Raw genomic sequence first — 18,810 nt, 5'->3', positions numbered from 1 at the left:
ACGTTTCGATACTTATTTTAATAATTAACAAATAATTGAAATACTCCTTTTTTACAGAATGAAAATTGCGCTCTGTTGTATAAAAGAAGAAATGCAACGATGAAAAAAGTAGCTGTTTACCGTAAGTTTAATTACACAGAACTCCCCAAGTTCGTAATAATAAGAAACATTATTCTTACCAGGAATTGATCTCTTTACATCGATATTGTTTCCTAGACGACGGAATCCCGCGAAATGGCAACAAACGATACACTTGGCGAGACTGTGTATAATACTACGATACTCAAGTTAATATTTCCCTCCGCTTCGTACCACATACTGTTGAATTCTTGAAATCTTCGATTCGTTCCCTACCAACGATCGTGTTCTCGGAGTCACGGACATTTGCGGAAGCGAGAGGAGGAGAGGACAATGTCTGTCGCGGAGCAATCGGTCTCGGAACAGGAAATCGTGGTGCCACCGGATTTGCCACTAATCTTGAAAGAATTCTGCAAGGCAGCTATTCGAACGCAACCGTACGATTTACTCAAGTGGTCCAGCTCGTATTTTCGAGCGTTGGCCAATGGAGAGGAACCACCGACGAAATCGAGATTAGAGTACCCTCCACCGTGTACAGCTTCCGGTTTAACCCTTGGTTTCCTGAGAATATTACTCCGACAACTGGGAGGTATATACCATTATCTGATTATGAATAACCTCTTGCTTCGCTTGAACGTTTTATCGTATTCCTAGCGTTTGAAGTATTAGATACATATTACTAAACCGTTTGGTACCAATTTTTGATTCCTCAGCCTTTTAAATACTAAAATGATGTTAGTAGAATTAAGCAAAATTATTTCAGAGTATCAGTTTCAGTTATATAAAGGAACGTTCCCCAATTAGGAACAACGGTAATTGGAAACAGCTACTTCAACGTATAAAATACGATAATGTAACTTTCAAACGAAAGAAAAAGATATCCCTGACAACACAACTTTGTCACGATAAGAGCACTGTGATGTTTCTATAAATTATGACGTTACTATTAAAACTGCACAATATGTAGTATTTATTATTCATAAATAATATATATTATTAATGAATAATATAAATATATAATATCACACAGCGCAAGTGACATCACAGTGCTCTTACTGTGACAAAGTTGTGTTATTGGGATGTGTATTTCAATAGTTTTACTGTAATTTATTGTATTTTAGTAGTTATATTGTAATTTATTTGATATTTCCCGCTTTAGAGGTAAGAGAGAGAAAGATATATAAGAAAGCTATAAGAAAGAGAGAGACAGTTGGTACCGACTCTACTCGAGAACCTCTGGCGCCATCTCTGTGAAAAGTGCTCAAACTGGTCGTTCAGCGTTATCGACAGCGAAGTAACCTACTGAAGACTACTAGCGCCATCTCTTGGAGAAGCGCTGAAAACTGGTCGGTAATTAGTTTCAGTGCTTTGCGCAGAGATGGCGCTAGTAGTCTTCAGTAGTTTACTTCGCTGTCGATAACGCTGAACGACCAGTTTGAGCACTTTTCACAGAGATGGCGCTAGGGGTTCCAGAGTAGAGTGTGTATAATCTGTCTCACTCTTTCTTATAGCTTTCTTATATATCTTTCTCTCTCTTACCTCTAAAGCGGAAAATATAAAATAAATTACAGTAAAACTACTAATACGTACAATAAATTATAATAAAATTATTTTTTGGAAGTGTTATGTGATTTGCTGTGTTGTCTGGGTATATATAAAAGAAAAACTTATATGAAATCAATGTTAAAAATAATATTTCTCCGATAGATTACAATAAATCGTTACCTGTGGAAACGATACTGCGACGATGGGATTGTTTGTGCTTGGATCGTCGGGACTTAAATCTGATCCTGATGATTGGGAAATTTCGACGAAAATGCCAAGTGAAGAAATTTCTAGCCATTGCTGTTGGTCTTTTAAGCTCCAATCTCTTCGAAACTATGGTTATGATCTGCGAGTTGTTTACTCATGAACCAGACGGTGGATCTGCTATGGTTCCAGTTACGTTTTTCTTGGAGATATATGGGTGTGTAATGTATACCTATACAATATTTGTTATTATTAGAAAATGTTAATGTATAAAAACAAACAAAACGCTACTATTTTATTTTACATAAATATTATAAAATATTGATTGACTCTTTTTTCAACAGATATTTAGCGGGACTTCGTTGCGACGGAAGTGAGAGAGACCCTACCGACGAGGATCCAACAGAATTTATCGTATATGATTTTGATTCTCCGACGAATCAGGAATCCAACGAGGAAAGGTGTTTCATGGATCGTGTTTATTCAATCGCGAGCCAAGATACGGAAGCTGATGTGAATTTAGATTTGGAACTGATATCAAGGAGCGATGTTAATTCTACAAGATGTAAATGCATCCGAACGTTGAATATAAATTGTTCTTGTATATCTTTCGCAGCATTTAAATGAATTGTCTTTTCATTTTCACAGCTGATACAACGCCACAATTAAGCGAAAGGTACACTGGCCAGAAGATGGTGGAGGATGAAACGAAACAAGACTCTTGTAGCGAGAGAACTTTAAAAGCGGAAGTTAACGATGAAGCTTCCATTATTGACGTTGATTCTAGCAAACGATCTGAACGTGCTATTGAAAAAAGATCGATGAAACGCGAAAGTGTATCTGCGAAGAGCATGATTAGTAACAGCAGCAGTGCAGAAGAAAGTTCGAGTAAGAAGACTAGCGTTCGAAGCACAGAGGAGGAACGTAGAGTTGCGAGTGAAGGAAGAAGAAAGAAAAAGATTTTAGATTCGAGATTGCTTAAGTACTATCCAAATGTTCCTGGTAAGAATTACTCTTGCATCCTAACTTTTCGTCAATTTATTCCGTTCAACTTGAACGAAACTTCTCATTTAACTTCTCTTTTAATTTATTAAGGTATAGGTCCACGTTTATCGGCCGAGGAAGTAGCGAATGTCGCGATATGGTTGAGCGAATGCGCAAGAGTACAGGAAGGCATGGTTGGCCCGCGGAATTTAAGGCACATGAACTGTCCTCCTTTAGACAGACAGCAGATATCGGAGTCATGACGAAGTACGACGTGACTCCTGTTACACTTTGTGAATTCACGAGTGTTCGTGAGCATTAAGCATATGTACCAGTAAATGGAGCAGTCACAAACGTTTTAATTTAAGAAAGTGTACAAGAGTAACATTATTTAAAATAATTTTTAAAGAGTTACATTTCTTATGTTTCAATTTTAAAACACTTACAGGATTATTCTCGTTTTATTTCTAACTATTAGGTGTAGAGGAAAATTACTTGTAATTAAAATCAATTAAAGAGATGAGAAATATACTGCATAATTAAGACGCTACGTTGATGTACCTTTACCTAATACATATTAATATGATACTGAAGTACGATTTTATTTATTACAAGTGTAGTACTAATTATTGATAATATACACTGAGAATTATTTAGTCACTTCTAGCGGTAAAAAGATTTGGAAGTATGTGCATTCAAGTACAATAAACTTATAATATCTTCGGATATTGTAATACATATTTATTAAATATTTCGCAACATCTAAAATGTCAGTGTACTAGTAATCAGTCGTATTATTCATAAAAAATTAAAAATTACTATATTTGTCATTACACACTCGCCTTGTAGAAAAATGGATCAGATCTACACTTCCGTTACGTCAAGACAAAGAAACAAAAGATAATTAGTACTTCGTCAATATCACAGGAACGTTTTACTTAATTTTAAAATACAACACTAATATATATATATATATATATATATATATATATATATATATATATATATATATGAATCTTATTATACCCTATATATACTATCGATTCCCTGTAACGAATCGTACATTTTAAATGAATTTTAAAAATTGATCAGGGTGATTTATACAGGCTGACCTAGAGGTTGCTATTTAAACAATATTAGCATGTTTTACAATTAAACATAGCTAAAATGTCACATTCCATCAATACTGTATTAAAAATTGAAAAATGCGAGGGAAATTACCAGTGGACTTGATATTCATATGGATCTTTCTATGATATAACGTTTTAATATTTTCTTTTAACTGTAAAACATACTGATACAGTTTATATGAAAGCATGTCGAATATTATGTGTACCGTTCTTCCAAACGTCAGTCCTAAATTGCGGATGGACTTGTGTATATTAAATGTTTAACAAAGAATATGAATCGTTTGTTAAAGTAGTGTAAATTTGTAAAAGAATCGTCTGTATAAAGTCCTATGTACATATATATATATATATGTACACGATTTCATTTTTAATAAATCACTTAGAAAACACTGCCCTGGTTATCACGGAAGATATCAATGTACATTTGTATATTTAATATCGTTTAACTCATTTTTAACCCATTTTTAAACGAGTAAAGTCGGTAGCGCTCTTACTTTGAACAACCGTCGCATCTGGTGATGAAACAAGTGATAAAAAGTTGTAACAAGTAGTAGAAGTATAAGACACAATAACAAGTTCCTGGCCCTTGCTCGGTTAGCCCTCCACTCGTACAGTTCGTGTCGATGAGTGAAAAGATTTCGATATTGCAGAGGCAATTCGAAACTGCTGCGCAACGGGTATAGAGAGCGATAAAAATCGTTAAGTAATGCCCGCACTACTTCGTTCTCGGAGTGACGAAGAGGATCCATATCGTCGTTCAAACAAATAAATTTTCTAAAATCGATTAATATTATTTGATTTATTATTAAATCTGCGATTCTAATGAAAATTGTTATATCGTTTCTTTTGGAGCAACAAGTTTTGAAAATGCAATGCACTAAAAAGGCGTAAAAAAAAATATCTGAATGGACGTTTCACGTATTATGATCTAATAATTACTTACTTTGGATCTCTGCGTATTTCATCTAAAAGTTGTACTGTTAAAGAGACGTTGCTCGTTAACATTTCGAATATCTCATTTTTCCCAGCTTTAATTATCTCATGCGGGTAGAGTTTCTCTTCGCTGAATCTGGTTTCAATTTTTCTCGAAACAGATTCACATTTTGCTATTAATTCCTTTGACACAATTGGCTGAAAAAAGAAATGTATATTATTAATATATTAAGGAGTAAAGTTATGTTAACAGAATATTTCATTTCCATTCTTTCTTTAATAATGTCGCATCGATGCGTCAGCATCATTAAATATTGTTTCGAAACAAGTAACACAATTGGCTCACAAGGGACGAGTCCAAATATCTTTCTCCAAGTGGTGGGTTTAGAACTTCTGTAACTTTTATATGATTTGAACAATTTGTTATTGCATTTTCAAATTCAATGACTAGAGTATAATCAAGAGGTAGTGGATAAAGTCTCGATAGAAGCGTTCTAATTTCTCTGTCTGACCAAGTTCTGAAAACAAGTTATTTTAAATAACATATACTTTCATTACTTTCTATCGCCATTACTTCTTAAAATTCCATACCCCGATTTGTCCGTATCAAACGTATCAAATATTTCTCCTATTGGAAGTTTACGTTTTTCACTTGTTAAAAAGTAGAAATAAGAGAAGGCAAACTGCATGTCCTCCGAATTCCTAACTTTATGACTAGAGGTCTTTTTAAATTCATCTTCGAACTTGTTTTGCATGTCATTAACAATCCATTTGTCTACTAAATGAGGCATATGAGCGGGCACTCTTCTACGTTCGAACCCATACGCCATATTATATATTCTATTTACATACAGCAACGATTCAGCGTATGTATCAAGTTGCCTTGTTCTCAGCTTCCACTGATCAGAATGATTTGGTTTATAATTGATTTTCATGGTGCTACTAACTTGTGGCAAATTCATGATATCGTCATTTAAGTAGTGTTTTAATTGCAAGCGCCTGTCAGTAATATTTGAATTTTGAAATCTTATTTTGTTTATCATCTTCGACAGAATCGATTCCTGAGTAGACGCAGCTTGATCAATTTCATTAGACTGTTCACTAAAATATTTTCCTACAGCACCTATGTGCTTATTTTTAAAATTATGAGATTTATTTACATTATTTCTTAGTGTTTCTTGGGTGAACGTTTCGATATCTTTCCATACACTACTTAGACTTTTATTTCTTAATATATTTAAGAATTTCATTCCATAGTTAGTATCTTCTAGTGGGTCTTGTAAAAATTTATGCGGATAATCCCCATCTTCTTCAAGAGCTTCGCTGTCCGTAGGAACTGGTGTACTATCACAATCTCCACCTGCAAATACAATTAAATGTAAGTTCAAGCGTACTCCTATTATTATCAGTATACTAAATTCTTTATTGAATTGTTACTTGAAAACAAATGTAAACAATGAATGCTACCATCAAATTCACATAATGTTGTATTACAAGCAGGATCACACGACCCATCACCCACCCAGGCCCAAGGGCAAACATCTGAGCAATCGGGAACCCACCATGCTAAATACACTTTTTGACCACCCGCTTGGGTAATGAAATCCTCTGGCCATACTTCAGCTCCTAACATTACATCGTCATTAAAGTATAAAAATTTATCTGAAATTCCAGGAATTCTGCAGAAGTAAAAATTATGATGTCAAGTACATTATGAGCAGCTGGTACAGTCTTTTCCTGGTTTAGTGCAACCTTTTTTCCCGATATCACTATAACATTCTTATCTCTACTTTGTTTTTCTGAAATGACTCGCACAGCTGAATGTCATTAGTGTATCTCCCCTCCTCTCAAAACTCTTTTACCTAAATTTAGTGTAATTTATCTAAATGGGTTACACTAATTCAGAGAAGACTGTAACTGTTATGAAATAGAAAAATTTAACATTACCTATGAATGTGACTTTCAATAGCAGGACTAGAAAAAGTTGGAAGATCACTTTTATTTAAAAATATATCCTCGTGCGTGACAAGCGTAACTCTAGGGTTATCCATGTCCAACCAACTTGGTATCTGACCGTTAGTAACAATGTACACATGCCTAACCCAAGGCGCATACATTTCTAATGAACGTAACGAATATTTTAGTTCATCTTTATCGCTAAATCTGGAAGCAGCTGTGTTAACATCCGTAATAGGAACATGCTCTTTGAGATTTTTTAAAAACACTGGATCAGAGCCATTGACCCATGTATATACAACATCTATCGGAACATGCTGGCATAGTTTCCTTTGAAAGGAAACACCTAATATATTGTCATTGAAAGAATGGAACACTGCTTCGTACTTTTCTCTACTCCAAGTTATCCATATCTGAAAAAAATATATATGCAATCTGAATAAAAGTTTGAAATTTAAAAAACTGAATTTTTTTAAACACTGTAGAATTTATTTCGAGAATGAAGCGCGTATTTAAAATATCTTTCCATAAATTTTTTGTACGTTTTAAATTCTTATATATTATTTTGTTTCAGAATTAAATTATATTTTATGCGCGAGAACAGAGATAATGGAACAGAGATAATGATAATAGAAATTTTTAACAAACTGGCATGAAAACAATAGAGGAAATACTCTAACCTCTCCGAAATGAATGATACCGATAAATATGCAAGTAAACGCTATTAATATTATTAGTAGTGAATACTTGTACGAAAGTAAATCGTAACATCGACGCTGTAATAATTTCCATGTGCTCATTATATTAATAAAGATTCTACATGCGATTAGCATCGCTAAAATCGCTGTACGAATCCATATAACACTGTTTATACCTTCGGCTGATTTCGACCGGTAAAATGTAGTAAAAACTTACTGATGCCGGGTCCAAAGCATAACCATAGACGAGATAAAGCGTAGATTTAATATGTAACACATTTAATCGTTACAACGCTGTAAATTCAGTACAGAGAGAAATTAGTCTTACGAAAGAAAAAATGACAGTGTTTAGTAGGGCGGAACTGTGGAAATAAAAAATAGAGAAAAAAATTTTCTTTTACATTATTGCGTAACGATTCTACAATTTCCACTCTTGTTTTTTGCGTACATTATGGGAAACGGTATTTCCATCTATGATACAAGCTTCTATGGCGTGACGCATGTGAGAGTTTAAGTTCACAATTATGGATTAATATTTAATTGCCTATGTACATCATATCGTCTCTAATTAAATATTAATAAACGGTCGCGAGATGAACATTTTAAATGAATGCTTGCAGTACAAGGATTCGCACACGTTTTCAACAACTTCATTTTGTAATGTATCTACTCGTACACCATTACTAGTCGCAGCTTATTTTTCATTAACGAATCTTATTTATGTCGAGTAATTGTTTATTACTCATTTTTGGAGGGGAGCGATTGAGGGAATCTACCGAAATAAGACTTTTATTACTTGTAAGTTAAACTTTGGCGAATATCGAATTAAGTGTTCTATCATAGGACTTATAAAACCTATGGTACTATCTGAATCACTACAATCTTCTGTTACCTAAACTACTGCTGGAAAGTCGAACTTGAATTATTGTTAAACAATTAAGAGAAATCAGTAAACTCTGATTATACGAATTGATTTAATTATACAAATTATTTGTCTTTCAATGGGCTCAGATAAATAGAATTCTGCTATAGATAGAAAAATATCATTTAGTGTACAGATATAACATACAAAATGCTTGTTATATTATAAATGTTATTATTCTTTCCCATATAATTACAACTTTTCTGTATGTATATTAACACATCTTGAATGTATGTACATTAGTGTACGATATGGTTGGTTGGTTGTAAAGTGCACCATTTAATGATCGTACATTTTACCACTTATATATATATATTCTCCATCTGTCTTAATCAAATTTAAGATTCTTCAGGTGGTGCACAAACATTGACAAGTACCTATCTGTGCAACAGACAATGTTTCCCATTTGTCGGATGTAGTAATCATTTTACAACGACTTTTTTGAAATATTTTAACTATGCACAGCGAATATAATCATGTTCCCATATTAGCATTTCATATAGGTAATATCGCTCTTATATGTCGATGAACACGAATATGACCATTTAGTTAGGAACTGTAACGTTATCGTCGAAAAAATATTGTACAATGTATATATCTTCAGTAGTTCGTAACAAAATAGTTTCTCGTGCGTTTTGTAGAAAAATTAAATTTATGACTGAAAAAATAGACTGTTAATTTCCTTCGCTGTGTCACGTTATAAGTATGGTGTGGATTATTTCGCTTCGATTATTATACGCAAAGAATTAAAGTAACTCACATGCAGATATAACTTTCTGATAATATTTATATAAAGTGTTAATAAGCACGATAAGACGATATGGATTTCACTTACGATCCGTATCGTAAAATCAGAGAGGAAAATTAGCAAAACCAATCGAAGTTTCTTTTCCTACTTACTTTACCTAAACTCTAAATTTAAATCGAAGAAAAATAACTTCATTGTGGTCAATGACCGAAGCGCAATATCATCGTCAATAATATGAATATACTCGATATTTGTGTCAGTCGATGTACCAAGTAAAGCCTAAAATAAATGAACATATCAATTAATTATGTTCATCCACTGACGATTTAATTCTATATACAAGTAACACTTTATTTTAATTTATTAAAACTGATTATCGCGTCACGTGTCACTCAGTAATTTTTCGGATACTTACACAAACAACCTGCTTCGAGCTACAGGCAGATTCTCATGATTTTCCTTCAAGATGTACTTTTTAATCCCTATCATGTAATGATGAATGTACCTGTCCCAATTTAAATGTTCTATACTGACGTTGAAGTTGTCGTAATCTTTCATCGTCTGTATTACTTTTGCTAGATGGTCCATGTTATCCTTGTGAAAATTCCATTCGTGCGTGCCAAAGAATTTTAACGTATCCAATATACGCCCGGAACGTCTCACGCGTTTCACCATCCTGAAATTCGAGCACTGTTAGGATTTAATCGGTACAAGATATAAAACTGTTCGTTACTCGAAAGAAAGGAACGAAGTACTTACACGGGTTTGTTACCTAACAGCCTTAGAAAGAAGTCACCGATAAACGCGGTGAATGGATGGAAAGTAGCGGTCATAAAGCTGTACATAAATTTGTTCGACATAAGGGAGCAGCTCGGATACCATATCATATATTTCGATGGGGATTCTATGGCGTGTTTCTTGACGAGATCTCTTAACATATTCCACCTAGTAAATCAGAAGTACAGTGAATAGTTACATTGAACTCGAATTACATTCGATCGAATAATAGAGCACCAGAAAAATTCGGACGATCTTGTAATAAGAGGGATACCTGAGACGATTCGTACAATTATCTGTGCAGTTGTATATCTTCAATGTTTTACTTTGGTCTATCATGGTGTACCACGCAACGCATATTAACGTGTCGATCACATAATCAACAGGTACCACATCTGGCTTTAAAGTCGAATTGCACAGTATACTTCTGACCGTACCAGCACCGATTTCCATAAAGACGCCTTGTAATATTAAATGAATATTTTAATTATTAAGAAAATAAATTATTATTTGGAAGGTGTAATCTAAAACTTCGGTGTAACGTGTAAAAGTTTTAAAAAATAAAATTAATCAGAGTAGGTACACTTGCCTGTAAGCCCATAGGGGCTGCTCACCCACCCGGGAAATGGCTCTTTCTCCGCTGCGCCGACCACGCTCGGCCTTACTATTGCAATCGGCAAGTCCTTGCCCTTCTCTTGTATTATCTGTTCGGCCAGATTTTTTGTGAACGTATAAGTGTTCGGATGATTCTCTAAAATCTGCTCTTCCATTTTGTTCAACGTCTCTTGGTCTAGATTGTCGCACATGTCGATCACCACGGAAGGTTTCACCTTTGTCCTAGATGTATCATTAATATTAAATGCTATAAACATTCCTCTTACGCTGCATTTACTACGATGATACTTGAATAATTGGAGATCTAATATACGCTTACGGATAAATCAGCTCCCCGACGTCCTGTCGATTAGCGTTACTATAAGCTGTGCTGACATAAACAATGCTAACTAAATTCTTGATAGTCTTGCAGAACTGTAGTATACGATCCGTGCCCTTTGCGTTCAAGTTGACGGCCAGTTTGAGCGGCTCGTTGAACCTTATCGTCGCCGCACTATGAAACACTATGTTCACCCTCTGCTGTAACATGATTCTGTCTTCTGGCGTGATACCCAAATTCGGCAGAGACACGTCGCCTTTCACGGGATAAATCTTGTTCAGGAGTGAAGGGTTTTTCGCTTTAATTTTTTCGAATACCTAAATTGAAACATACGAACATGTTGAGCGTTCATTTTCGAAAAGTTGATTATTTTAAATACAGAAAGGAAAATTAGACGATTAAAAGAATAGAATATAAATTTTCGTATCTAAGCGGGAGTAGATCATATAATTAATTCCTCTAACAATAATCCGCAATTGTTCGTGATTCTTCGGTTTTTCTACGTCAGTTTGTTTGCTGCACTATTAACTCTTATTCCTGGTTTATCTATTATTGAATTCCCACGGATCTGTTTTTCGATGCAATTCTTTGTAACATAATTATGTTATATAACTTATGTTATACTATGTAAACTATATGTTATATAAATAATAAAACCTACGAAAAAACTTGGAATCGCGAGGAAAACAACGTTCGCGATTTTGATTCAGCATTGTTCATCTTTTCGGAATTCCTTGACTCGCGAATGGAAAAGAAAACGGATAATAAAATGGACAGGTAAATTAGTTGATAAGAATGTTATTTACGAACCGAATTTTCTAAGAGATGCTTGTACCGCTGTTCGACTGTTTGGTCTTCCTTTGGTCGTATCAGTATAAAAATGGTGGCCAATCGTGAACACGAGCGCAGTAGTTTTTCCAAAAGTGCATTACCCAAGAAACCAGTCGCACCAGTTACCAAGATAACGGAGTCGGCGTAAAACTCCTCGATGGTGTTGTTGCTCAAATTCCTATCATCGTTTTCGTATTCAGAATTGATTTGCCCATTCATCGTAGCCATATCGGAGGAAGGTCAAACGTTTCTGGTCCCAATGTCTACAACAAGTAGAATTACCTTGATCAAATATTCCATTCCTTTTATATAAATCGTGGCATTCAAATTGTTCGAAATTTTTGCACTTCTTTTTTCAAATACATGGAAGATTATAAAAGTGAAAGTACGATGAAATATTATTTACATTATTTTCTATAAATTATAAATATGAGTGCCTACGAATCGTTCACAGATTTTTGGATTGCACTTGTTACTATAAAATACATTTTCTGAACACCAGTTGAGAATGTTTGAATGATCAATAAACGATCGATCCACCTTCGAACAACCTATGTATTAGATATAAGGGACAGGATAGACGTTTGCTTAGAGATATGACTAAATTTTTCAAACATCTGTATTTCTCTATTTATTATTCTTTTTGTACGTCCTGTATACATCGCGATATTATAATGTTTAATTATTGCGCACTGAAATTTTCTAAGCGTCAACGTGTACATCATAGTTACTGCAGCCATGAAGCTCGGTGTTGTTAATAAGTATCGAACATTTCCCACATGTTAAGTGAAACTGGTTAGTTCGTATCAGTGAAAGAAAGAACCAAACTTTGCGATCTTGTATGTAACTGTGCGTGTGCGTACGCTAGTTTTCATCATAAAGATCGAAGCGGAAATTGACTGTTACGAAACGGATAGCCCGTTATAAAGATAGCTTAGCAACGATGAATGTCGAATGACAAACAATGCCTCGAAGACGTTCCGCCACGTGCAAGCCAATGCATTTTAAGTTTTTTGAATTTAACTTAACGCTGAAAAAGTTTGAAGATATATTTTAAGAAAATTTGCTTTAAAGTATAAAAGAATTCACATTTATACATTTTCCCCCTCTTCTGTTTACGCGCGTTTAATAGTTTAATTGTTCAAACTAAATTGACTTGACCGAGTTCGACATCGATGTAAGCTATATGATGGCAACTTATAAATATGAATTATTGTTCTTTCTGTCTTTTTGCATAATTTTTTGTCCAATATAATGAAAAAACGCGACTGCAACGTAGATATGAATAAAATAAGACGTTTAGTGTCAGCAAGTTAATTGTGCACATGAAACGAATGTGCGAGTTGGCAATCCTTTCCAAACTGTGTAGGGGGTTTGTTCTTATCAATATTGGTACACTGACCTGGCGTACATTCAAAATAAAAGACCATTTGTTATCATGTATCTCAACGAGGAATTCATTTTTTGTCCATCACGCTCTTGATCCATTTTACTGATAATCGTAATCTAAACCTTATCGTCTTAGAAATGTGGAAGGGATTAATTTCTTATTGAAATTGAATCGTAGTACATTCGTTAAGTAAACGTGGCGACGAAAAGACAACAAATGAAAGTGTTCGACATGGAAACATATTTGCTTCTTTGTGGAAAAAATAAATTGACTTTTGACTTTACGACGGAAGACGTATTACGCGTGAACAACTAACTATTCGCGGTTAATACGCATGGCTTTCGAAAGAATTGATCGACGCACACTTATATTCCAGATATCGATCAGCCTACCATTCCACAACCTACATTATGCGCACGCACGTCACGGATAAAACAATGATCAGCGTCGAATTCGCTTGTGGTCGGATCAAAGAAAGCTTTTTACCGTGTATCGCGATTACTGTAGAAAACTAAAAAGCTCAGAAATTCCAAATCGATGTGCAGAATTCTTACGTTCACCCCCTTCTCATCTTTTCCCTTGGTAATGTATTGCATAGTTATTACAACAATGGTGCAACCCTTAAACTACCACCCCTTGAGACGTGGGTTCTGTACAAAATTTCCAAAGTTCCACGAGATATAGTAGAAGGCCACTTTCAACCCTTTGCACTTTGAATTATTTTTCAATTCTGTTAGCATACAATGTTTTATTTGAAATTTACTTAAAAGAACAGTTCTTCGATTACTGCCTCTAAACAAAATTGTACACTAATTATATTAGATATAGCTCTTGCACTTTGTAAATAAAAATTTATTTTGAACAAAAATGGTATCCCTCCCACCCTTCTCTAAGTTTCATAAGAAATGATGCATTTGTAACTACATAAGCAGTGCATGTTACTTGCATGATATTAGGAATGCTCGTTAAAAAGCAATTTAAATGCTTGACAATTATGCAAAATAAAAGTTTAGATATATTTACAATCATTTATAACATATATTTCCAAAAAACTATTCATGAGTTCATGGCAACATATGCATTATGTAGTATTGATTACATCCCTTCGGATGGCACAATTTGTTATTATGTACACGTGCAAGGCTGTTTGCTATGATTTCTAGTTCGACCCCTTCTCGAAACACGAAAAAAATATTATTAGAGAAGGTGTAATTAAAATTTTTAAATGGTTTCAAAGTATCTCTATTTACAAATAATTCATTTAGACACCGTTTAGGAATATAAATTAACCTGTTCCATTTCAAAGACTGAAATAATAAACTGCATGATTGCGATGTTACGGGAATCATATTGGACCTTATCTTATCTCGAGGATTACAAAAAGAGATTTTCTACTTAGCGTTCCAACAATTTCGTAAACGTAGAATCATTTTTTTTCTAATTTCATTTCTGTCGATATTTCTGAACTTGGTTCATTTTTGTTTGTAAACAAACGATTAACAGGTAGCCTCTCGTCTTTTTCTGGCACGTTCAAGTACGTGCGCATTCGACACTATTGAGGCTAAAAGCTGCAAGCAAAGCAATTCACAGTGTTTACAGGCTCGCGAGTGAAAGAGAAGGCAAAAGGATAAAAGTCGGACAAATATCGTCGAGCTACTGCGTTTTCCTTCCCGCTATAGAGCTCGTTTCGTGTCTATCCATTTCCTTCTGTAAATTCATTGAAAACAGCTACCACTGCCTTTCGTACATTCACAGTCTCTCCCTAATTTCAAACAATCACTGTCAACCCTTAAAGAAAATCGTTAGCAGACACCTAACCGGAAAAACGAATACTTTCCATCGAACGAGTCTCATTCAGTTAATCCCTAAAAAGACTCGTTAAATCCGCATTTCACCTGAGATGCTCTTCGCGAGCGCTGGAAAAAATAATGGGATCCCCTCGGTGCACGAATTTGTGTTCGAACGTAATCGAGGTACAGTCAGCGGTCAATATTTTGCGTGAGAAGGTTACCATTCGAACAGAAACTGATACGAAGCGGGAAAAGTAGTATACGAACCACAGCAGTGCTTCAAAGATCGTTCGAGATCAGCGGACACAGCTGGTCGTTGATGGTCGACTGCGCGGACGGCACGTGCGTATTTCTATGGGGGTGCGTAATCCTGGGAAATTTACGTTTCCACTCTTTGACGATCATCGCCCCTCTTCTTCATGGACCTCGCTCGCCTTCGACCGTTTCTTTTGCGCGACACGTCATACTTCCGTTTCCACCTTTGCCCGCTCCGCCTTTACCTTCTATACGCGTTCCCACAGCCGCAAAATTTTCATGGACACTCGCACCCCGTGGTCGAGAACGTTCCGCGGCGACGGAAGGGGTGAGACTGGCAATGTCGACGTTCATCGAACGATCCTGTCTCGGGCATGCTTGCCGACAACCAACAGATGCCGACACTCGCAGCGAGTGATTTTTTCCAAAATTCCATGTTCAACCGTGACCTTCTCGAGACCTGCGCGAACGCCACGGTTTTATTTCAATTAAGGGAGATTTCCGTTGATGTAAGTTGAAAGGGACGCGGAAGAGTTCATTCGATATCCGCAAAAGTTTTGTCATACTTTTCAGCGATTCCTTGGATTCCTTTTTGTTCAAGAATTGTTCAGCTTTCGTTCGCGATATTTTTCATTGCCCTTTTGTAGTTAGTTTGAGAAGTTTTCCCTTTCTTTCAATTTTTACTCGACGGTAACATTTCGGGGCCATTAAGTATCGAAGTCACTGCTATAGAACTATAGAAGAGCGTTACGAGAGCACGGGAGCATTACTAGTGATTTAAATGAATACATTATTATTTTGTTTTATGAAAAACTTAACTGGGAATGAAAATTTACATATTTGTGCATAAAAAATTTGCATATAGAATTATTTCACAAAGTTAGAAACTTCGTGATGTATGAAGGTGAGCATTTTATCGTATGAATTATATGCTACTTCCTGTTGTTGCGACGGATAGCTGATGATAAGACCAGCTGTTATACAGGCTCATGGTAAATCTGTTTTCACAAGACCAAGCGTCGATTTAGTGACGAATTCACTACCTAGATGGTGCTACATATACAGGGGTGTCTTTTAAGGGTTGATTTAAACGGATCCATGCTGAGAACAGGCTACCGTCACGTTCTTCGTTCATAATGTTAGGTCATGCCATGGATGACGCTATTTTCGGGGGTTATTACGCTTTTTCCACGATCTTTGTTTTTTAAATAATCGACCATAAAGCTTTTCTCAGATACCTTTAAAATCCTTTTATAGAAATTCGCGGTTCAAATATTTTATTACACATGGATTGATAAAAAAAAGTGTCGATATAGATTAATATAACTGATATGAATATTCATATAAGATATAAATATTTAGATAAGAAACTGTAACGCTTGTACTTTTGCGAAATTCTAGCGAATAAAAAACTGAACGGACGATTTGATGAAACGTCAATTTCTATTCTTTACGCGGGAATTGAATACGCTGGGGCCATCTGTTCCCTAGATTCAATTATTGTTCCACCTACATTTCTCGCCGGCGCAATGCCAGAAATTAATTCAGGTTAAATTCTCCCTTCGCTTAACTTCGCGAGTAAATTGTTGCAGCTTTTTAATTTTTAGAGCTTAATTCATGTTGCGACATTTAATTCCTTCGCTCCGCGTTTTCCTAGGGTTGTACGCAGTAGAAATTGGAACAGAAATACTTTCACATTTAAGAGAGGCATTTCGAATAACACGATGGTATTAAGACCATCTGCATCTCTTAGCAACATTGATAATGTCACGCGTTAATTACATCGATCAGTTTAAGTTAGAATGCAAGGCCACGAACATTTGCAATTGCAATATTGCAAAAACCCGCCTTTTCAATTCAGTTTACAGCAATAGTCAATTGAAAAAAAAAACAGTAAGTCAGAGTCCACTTTCTCAATGATTCGATATCCCGTTTGAGCTCGTTACGATCGTGTCCGACGAAAGAGTTTCACGGTACGTCTGGTCAGAAAGTGCTATATCACTGTGGGGCTATACGGTAGACATTAACCACTGTGTAGTAGGCGTTGCATCGGTAGCGACTTCTCTCTTTCTCCCGTATACACTTTCCTTTGCATTCGATCATATCGATTCCTACGATATAAAAATAAGTCAGACCTTGGCAATAAACATTCTTCACCAGTGACACTTCGTGCCCATACATCTTCGTAACAAAAAGCTGTTCGTGAGATGCATCAGCGTTGTTATATCTTTCTGTACGTGAAAAATTGAAACGTTCTGGTTTTCTATAGCTTTTTTATAGCGAATCTTGATGTAAAGTTCGGCTAGTATGCGTGTGCTATTGAAAAATACGAAATGCAACATATTTGACAACCGCAGGTCACTCGTGTTATTCCACGACTGTCTGGTGACCAACAATTGCGGTTGGCTGGAATGGCGAACGGGTTTTAAGATAATGGACAAAAAGAGGCACTACCACGCAGCACTGGGTTAATGGATGTAGCGACTGCATTGCGTGAACGGCGTCGAAGAAAGTTCTTCCGCGTTGCCCGGGGAACGACACCGTGTCTTCGTTGTATAACTCCTTGAACCTCTCCCGTCCTCTTTTCCTTCCTTTCGCCGATGGTGCACAGTTCCATTTCCCCGCACGATCATTTTCGCACGGCGACCAGTTTCTCCAAAATTTCGTCCCCGAAATGGTATCACAACGGCAATGAAAGTGTATCGAGCCCGTTCACGTAACCCGTCAAGGAATGAAATCGGAAGAGGTAAAATTGATGGCCGTTCAGCCTCGCGGGAAGCATAAGTAACGTTTCCTACTATGGCGCAAAACGAGATTTTTCCTACGTTTACTTTCGGTGTATTTGTATTTTTTAATTTATCGTGAATATGTTAATGATTCTTAATTTGATACCGTTCGGTTTGAATAAAAATGTGTCTGTCTGCTCGATGGTATATATATATATAGAATGGAAAAATACTAAAAACGCGCACCTACGTATAAAACGAATTATAATTCAAGAGGTTCGTCAAAGAAAGCGAGAAATAAGTAGAATAAATAGGTCGAAAAACTTACGGGAATGATAATGGAACTATTTAAATTGGCAGGAAGTGAGATTCAAATAAACTTGACAGCTGACACCACCAGAAACTGTACGTACGCCGAAATGTTCCATGAAAAGACCACCATGGAGTACGGGAACCGACTGGATCAACTCGGACGTCCGTAATCTAACTGTATGTAACAATCCTTGCTTACCAGCCGGTGCACCCGTGTCCCTTCCAGAAAGGAGAAAGCGAATTTAACGAGACGGCCGATTTCCCGATACGTGATTTCCGTGGCACCTTCCTTGCACAACTGGAACCAGGCTCAGCATCGTGCTCCCCTAAATACTTATACCGCTTAATATAACTGTCCCTACTACTTACCGATGGATCTGATCATAATTATTTAACATGCCTAATGTTTTTAAACTAAAAGCATAGTTTTAGTAGACTTCGAAAGCTACAGTCATGTTTCCTAATTTACGTACCCATTTGCTATTTAAAGTTGGGTCACTTCCCTGAAAGAATTGCGTTATGAATTATACCGTCAGAATGGAAAGGGCACGTTTCTTCTTAACTTTATATACATATATCAAGGTTATATACATATAT

The 18,810-nt window shown here is 35.8% G+C and overlaps 3 protein-coding genes across 3 annotated transcripts; 1 reads left to right on the top strand and 2 right to left on the bottom strand.

Annotated features, from left to right (window-relative positions):
• Positions 1 to 411: 411 nt before the first annotated feature.
• On the top strand, positions 412 to 3,348 carry LOC143425542 (uncharacterized). The gene is made up of 5 exons (XM_076898435.1): positions 412 to 667; positions 1,786 to 2,044; positions 2,172 to 2,392; positions 2,476 to 2,829; positions 2,923 to 3,348. Exons 1-5 carry the CDS (start codon positions 412 to 414, stop codon positions 3,072 to 3,074), a joined length of 1,242 nt encoding a protein of 413 aa, XP_076754550.1. The 3' UTR covers positions 3,075 to 3,348.
• Positions 3,349 to 4,040: 692 nt separating this feature from the next.
• Positions 4,041 to 7,748, bottom strand: Gnptab (N-acetylglucosamine-1-phosphate transferase subunits alpha and beta). Its single transcript, XM_076898415.1, has 7 exons — positions 7,511 to 7,748; positions 6,822 to 7,243; positions 6,342 to 6,553; positions 5,466 to 6,234; positions 5,221 to 5,392; positions 4,885 to 5,072; positions 4,041 to 4,715 (listed from the first exon to the last, which is right to left on the bottom strand). The coding sequence occupies exons 1-7, from the start codon at positions 7,661 to 7,663 to the stop codon at positions 4,406 to 4,408; spliced, it is 2,226 nt and encodes a 741-aa protein (XP_076754530.1). The 5' UTR covers positions 7,664 to 7,748; the 3' UTR covers positions 4,041 to 4,405.
• Positions 7,749 to 9,295: 1,547 nt separating this feature from the next.
• On the bottom strand, positions 9,296 to 18,492 carry LOC143425558 (putative fatty acyl-CoA reductase CG5065). The gene is made up of 8 exons (XM_076898459.1): positions 18,413 to 18,492; positions 11,720 to 12,003; positions 10,910 to 11,226; positions 10,565 to 10,812; positions 10,250 to 10,436; positions 9,958 to 10,143; positions 9,614 to 9,874; positions 9,296 to 9,477 (listed from the first exon to the last, which is right to left on the bottom strand). The coding sequence occupies exons 2-8, from the start codon at positions 11,966 to 11,968 to the stop codon at positions 9,399 to 9,401; spliced, it is 1,527 nt and encodes a 508-aa protein (XP_076754574.1). The 5' UTR covers positions 11,969 to 12,003; positions 18,413 to 18,492; the 3' UTR covers positions 9,296 to 9,398.
• Between the last annotated feature and the right edge of the window lie 318 nt (positions 18,493 to 18,810).

The sequence above is a fragment of the Xylocopa sonorina genome, chromosome 7, assembly GCF_050948175.1.
Source record: "Xylocopa sonorina isolate GNS202 chromosome 7, iyXylSono1_principal, whole genome shotgun sequence".
Lineage (NCBI taxonomy): Eukaryota > Metazoa > Arthropoda > Insecta > Hymenoptera > Apidae > Xylocopa > Xylocopa sonorina.
The sequence above is the reverse complement of the archived record's forward strand: the minus strand, read 5'-3'. Positions and strand labels throughout refer to the sequence as shown.